The following is a 6,169-nucleotide window of genomic DNA, read 5'->3' as shown; positions in this document are numbered from 1 at the left end:
CTTTCCCTCGGGCATTGAAACAAAACCAACAACATTTGAAATATCAGCTACTCTATCAGCTTGGGTCCTTGAGTGACTGTAATGAGCTAAGACCCCTGCCAACACATGATAAACATGTGGTATGAAAAAGAAACAAACCTTTGTTGTTTTAAGCCACTGAGATTTTGAAGCAAAGATATTCTTAAGCAGATCAAAGAGACCAGGTCGAAGAGCGGGTCTCTGTTAATGTTTAAAACAATTTGTAAAATTTTATTATGAATTCATGTAAATTGCATTGTAATGAGAAATAATCAAACCTAATGCACGTGCTAACAAGAATGATAAACCTCCTTTGGTAGAAAGACTGGGTCTGCTTAAACATCAGTACAACAGCTTGAAGAACATCTAACAAGATGACATCAATAAAGATTACACTGCTACACTCTGAAGGAGGTAAATAATTTCTGTTATGAATTAAGTTGCACTGACCTAGCTGTCTAAAAGAAAATAGCCTAAGAGTAAACTAAACCCAAAATAAGCAAAGGAAGGAAATAATAAATGCCGAAGTGGAAATAAATGAAATTTTTAAAAACCAGAAAAACAGATAAATCAGTGAAAAAAAAAGTTGTTTTTTTAAAAGATCAACAAAATTGACAAACCTTTAAACTGGACTAACCAAAAAAACAAAACAAAAACAAATAAACAAACAAAAAATTCCTAAAATCAGAAACGAAAGAAGGGAGGGATATCACTATTGACCTTATAGAAATCAAAAGCAAATACTCTAAAAAATCTTGGACAATGTAGATGATGACATGGACAAACCCCTAAAAAGACAAACTACCAAATTAACTCAAGAAGAAATAGAAAATCTGAATAGATCTATAAGAAGAAATTTCAACCAAGAGCATCCCACAAAGGAAAGCTCAAACCCAAATGGCTTCCCTAGTGAATTCTATCAAATATTTAAGGAGAAATTTATATCAAACCTTCACAAACTTTTCCAGAAAAGAGAGGAAAAGGAAATACTTCACAAATCGTTTGAGGCCAGAAATACCCCAATAAGCACAAGAGAAGAAAACTACAGACCATATTCCTCACGAGTACAGATACAAAAATCCTGTACAAAGTATCAGCAAAAATTCTGTACAAAATATTACAGAAGTAGATTATTCAGCAAAGTGAACCCCACAACAAATAAAAAGGATTACACACCATGACCAAGTAGGATTTATTCCAAGAATATAAGGTTGGCTTAACATCTGAAAACAGATTAATGCAATATACCATATTAATAAAAAATAAGAACATGATTACCTCAACAGATGCAGAAAAAGCATTTAACAACATCCACTACCCATTTATATTAAAAGCTCTCAACAAACTAAAAATAGCGGGGAACTCCTGATAAAGGGCACCTACAAAAACCCTGCAGCTAACATACATAATAGTGAAAGACTGAATGCTTTCCCCCTAAGATAGGAACAAGCGAAAGATATTCACACTCACTACTTCTATAACTAGCCAATACTAACAGTCAAGAAAAAGAAAGAAAAGGCATTCATATTGGCAAGGTGAAGTAAAACTGTTCTTATTCGCAGATGACAAAATCTTACATATAGATAATCCTAAAAAATCCACACAAAAAACTAGAAATAATGAGTTCAGCAAGGTTGCAGAGTTTGAGATCAGCGTACAAAAATCTACTGTGTTTCCATATACTAGCAATTAACAATCCAAATATCAAATTAAGAAAACAATTTCATTCACAATATCAAAAAGAATAAAATATTTAGAATTTAACAAAGCAAGACATACGTTAAAAACTACAAAATATTGTTGAAAGAAATTAGAAACCTAAAAACATGGAAAGAGAGCCATGTTAATTGACTGAGTTAATATTGTTAAGATAGCAATTCTCAATGCAATCCCTATCAAAATCACAGCTGGCTCTTTTACAGATGAGACCTGACAAGCTGATCCTAAAATTTATATGGAAATGCAAAGGCTCCAGGAAAAACCAAAACAACTTTGAAAAAAAGAACAAAACTGAAGGACTTACTTCCACACTTCCCAATTTCAAAATGTCACTAGAATGCTACAGCAATCAAGAGAATATCGTACTGGCGTAAGGACAGACATATGAGTCAACGGAACCTAATTTAGATTCCAGAAAAAACTCTCATTTGTAGTCAACTGATATTCAACAATGATGCCAATGCAAGTCAATGGGGAAAAGAAAGTTTTTTCAAGAAATGGTGCAGGGACAACTGAATAACCACACTCAAAAAGATGAATTTACACCCTTATGTTAATCCATACATAAAAAAATCAACTCAAACATATCACAGACCTAACTCTAAGAGCTAAAACTACAAAACTCTTAGAAGAAAACACAGGAGGAATTTTTTATGACCTTGGGTTAGGCAAAGATTTCTTAAATATGACACCAAGAACACATGTGATATTGGATCAAGAAACTGTACCCAGAATACATAAAGAGCTCTCACAAATCAGTGGGAAGAAGACAACCCAATTTTTTCAAATGGGCAAAAAATTCTGAATAGACATTTCACCAAAAGACACATGATCAATAACACATGAAATGATGTTCAACATAATTAGTCATTAGGGTACTGCACATTAAAACCACAATGATACCACCTCACACCCACCAGGATGGCTACAATCAAAATGACAAGGAATAACAAGTGCTGGCAAGACTAAGAAAAAAAAATGGAACCCACATGCATTGATGGTGAAAATGTAAAATGGTAGAGCCATTTTGGTAGTTTCTTAAAAAATTAAACATAAATTTACCACATGACCAAGAAATTCCACTCTTAAGTGGAATTCTAACCAAGAGGGAAAAAATACACGTCCATACAAAGACTTGTATGTGAATGTTCCCAGCAGCACTATTCATAATAGCCAAAAAGTGGAAATAATCCAAATGTCCATTAACTGGTGAACAGATAAACAAATTGTGGTATATATCATACAATGGAATACTCTTCAGCAATAAAATGGAATGAAATACTGATACATACTACAACATGGATAAATCCTGGACAAAATGTCAGCAAACTGAATCCCACAACAAAGGATTACACACCATGACCAAGTAGGATTTATTCCAAGGATGCAAGGTTGGTTTAACATCTGAAAATCCGTTAATGTAATATACCATATTAACAAAGAACAAGAACAACATTATCATCTCAACAGATGCCAGGTAAAAGAAGCCACATACTGAAGAACACATATGGTACAATTCCATTTATATGAAATGTCCAGAAAAGGCAAATATATAGAGAAAGAAGTAGATTATTAATTATCAGAGGCTGAGGTGGGAACAGAAATTCAATTGTAGTAATAGTTGTTGCACAACTCTGTAAACTTACTAAAAATTTTTGAATTATACCCTTAAAACGAGTGAACGGTACAGTACATAAATTAAACCTCAGTGAAGTGTTTTGTTTTTCTTCTTAAACATAATAACCTAAATTCTAACTACAAAACAACTATTAACATTTTAAGAGCAAAAAATTCTCATCATCCCATCCCTTACACTTAACAAAGTACCTAACGAACAATATGAATTATGAACTGAAAAATGAACTAAATGGTTTCCCGAAAAATAAAAGCTGAACAGTCCTAAAGAGTCAGGGCTTCCCTGGTGGCACAGTGGTTGAGAGTCCGCCTGCCAATGCAGGGGACACGGGTTAGTGTCCTGGTCCGGGAAGATACCACATGCCGCGGAGCAGCTGGGTCCGTGAGCCGTGGCTGCTGAGCCTGCGCGTCCGGAGCCTGTGCTCCGCAACAGGAGAGGCCACAACAGTGAGAGGCCTGCGTACCACCAAAAAAAAAAAAAAAAAAAAAAAAGAGTCAATTCTACTAACCAGAATTTTGTTTAGAGCCTGATGATCCTCCATGTTCTAGCTTCGCTTTCTTCTTCTTTGATGATGATGAAGATGACTCAGAAGATACAGAACGTTTTTCTACTACAGGAGTGGAAAGAGCTCGTTTTTTGAACAGCTCCCGTTCTCTCAAGAGACTTGGATCCATAATGCTGCAAAGATAAAAATAAGTTTTTTTAATACAGATTCCAGCCACTCAAATCTATGTGCCAAATCCACAGGTCTCAACAAGAGTTACTTCCCAAACAGAATTACCTTTTATTACTAGTTCTCTAGCACTTGTATCTATTCACTTACTCATTCACTCAAAAAATTCTTTAATTAGTGCCTGTTATATGCCAAGCACTGTGCTAGGCACTAGTAAAGAAAAATAGGATTATTCTCTAAAGCTCTAGAACTACACTGTCCAATATAACAAACAGCCACTGGCCGAAGTGCTGACTGAGCGCCTGAAATGGGGCTAGAGTTGAGATGTACTCTAAGTGTAAAATACACTCGCATTTAAAAGACTCAATACAATGAAAAGAACTTTTTAAATTACTGAAATATTTTAGACTGATTACGCTAATGTGATAATAGTTTGGATATACTGGTTTACGTAAAATACTAAAATTAATTTCCCCTATTTTTTCTTTTTTTTTTTTTAATTATGGCTACTAGAAAATTTTAAATTACATGTGTGGCTCACACTTGCAGCTCACACTGTATTCCTACTGGACAATGCTGCTTTAGGAACAACAGCAGGACTACTGGGTGGAAATTAGGAGACAAATTTAGGCTCACTGCAAAAAAATGAGAACCACCACAATTGCTTATAAATTAAAAGGTATATTTTAAAACTGGTGGACTCTCATAACTAGTGAAGAGGCTGGATTAATATGTGTTAGAAATATCTACAGAAAATTCCTGATTTGGAAGGAGGTGGGACTAGACTTCTTTGGGTTTTTTCCCAGTTTTAAAACTCTACAATTCTAAGCAACTTCAGTACAACCAGGGAAGCCACAGGTCATTCAACAAGTATTTTAAAATATTCCTCTCTTGTCTGAACTCTCCCTAGAACCCCATGGAGAGTCTCAGAAGTACACAAGCTGACTACGAAAATGATTTCTATACTATTAAGACTAGTGTTTATAAGTTGGGAAGCAAAGTCCCAGAGGAAAAAGACTCTTATACTTTGAAAGCCTTCAAGCATGGGGTATAGCTCAATAAATATTTAAGTGAATAACGAACAGAAGAACATCTTTAAATTGCTCTAGCCTCATTGTTAATGGTTTTACAATCCTTCATTAAATATCTTCTGTTTGGGCTTCCCTGGTGGCGCAGTGGTTAAGAATCCGCCTGCCAATGCAGGGGACTCGAGTTCAAGCCCTGGTCCGGGAAGATCCCACATGCCACTAAGCCCAAGCGCCCCAACTACTGAGCCTGTGCTCCAGAGCCCGCGAGCCACAACTACCGAAGCCCGCGTGCCTAGAGCCCGTTCTCCACAACAAGAGAAGCCACCGCACCCGCGCACCGCAACAAAGAGTAGACCCCGCTCAAGGAAACTAGAGAAATCCCGCTGACAGCAACAAAGACCCAACGCAGCCAAAAATAAATAAAATCTTAAAAAATAAATTAATTTTAAAAAACCAATATATTAAAAAAAAATTCTTCTGTTTGTGAGGCACTGTACTACAACCTATGAAAAGTTCTGGAAGATAAATCCTTGCCTTCAATAAGCTTACATTTGAGAACATGAAAGCACTGAGCACCTTTCTTAAAAAGCAATGAATAGGGACTTCCGTGGTGGCACAGTGGTGAAGAATCTGCCTGCCAATCCAGGGGACACAGGTTCGATCCCTGGTCCAGGAATATGCCACGGAGCAACTAAGCCTGTGTGCCACAACTACTGAAGCCAGCGCCCCTAGAGCCCGTGAGCCACAACAAGAGAAGCCACCGCAATGAGAAGCCCACAAACCACAACGAAGAGTAGCCCACTCACTGCAACTAGGGAAGAGCCCATGCGCAGCAACAAAAGACCCAATGAAGCCAAAAATAAATAAATAAAATAAATAAATTTATTTTTAAAAAAGCAATGAATAGGGCTTCCCTGGTGGCTCAGTGGTTGGGAATCCGCCTGCCGATGCAGGGGACGCGGGTTCGTGCCCCAGTCCGGGAAGATCCCACATGCCGCGGAGCGGCTGGGCCCGTGAGCCATGGCCGCTTAGCCTGTGCGTCCGGAGCCTGTGCTCCGCAACGGGAGAGGCCACAACAGTGAGAGGCCCGCGTAT

General features: G+C 37.3%; 1 protein-coding gene across 2 annotated transcripts in view; it reads right to left on the bottom strand.

The window, feature by feature from the left end:
- Positions 1-6,169, bottom strand: part of GTF2E2 (general transcription factor IIE subunit 2) — a 68,892-nt gene that overhangs the window by 60,135 nt on the left and 2,588 nt on the right. For both annotated transcript variants that reach the window (XM_007447625.1, XM_007447624.1), the window contains exon 2: positions 3,882-4,051. In XM_007447625.1, the coding sequence (XP_007447687.1) occupies positions 3,882-4,047 (166 nt within the window). In that variant the 5' untranslated portion in view covers positions 4,048-4,051. The remainder of the gene's footprint in view (positions 1-3,881; positions 4,052-6,169) is intronic.

Source organism: Lipotes vexillifer, unplaced genomic scaffold (assembly GCF_000442215.2).
Source record: "Lipotes vexillifer unplaced genomic scaffold, Lipotes_vexillifer_v1.1 scaffold1318, whole genome shotgun sequence".
NCBI lineage: Eukaryota > Metazoa > Chordata > Mammalia > Artiodactyla > Lipotidae > Lipotes > Lipotes vexillifer.
This window is presented reverse-complemented; position numbering and strand designations above follow the sequence as displayed.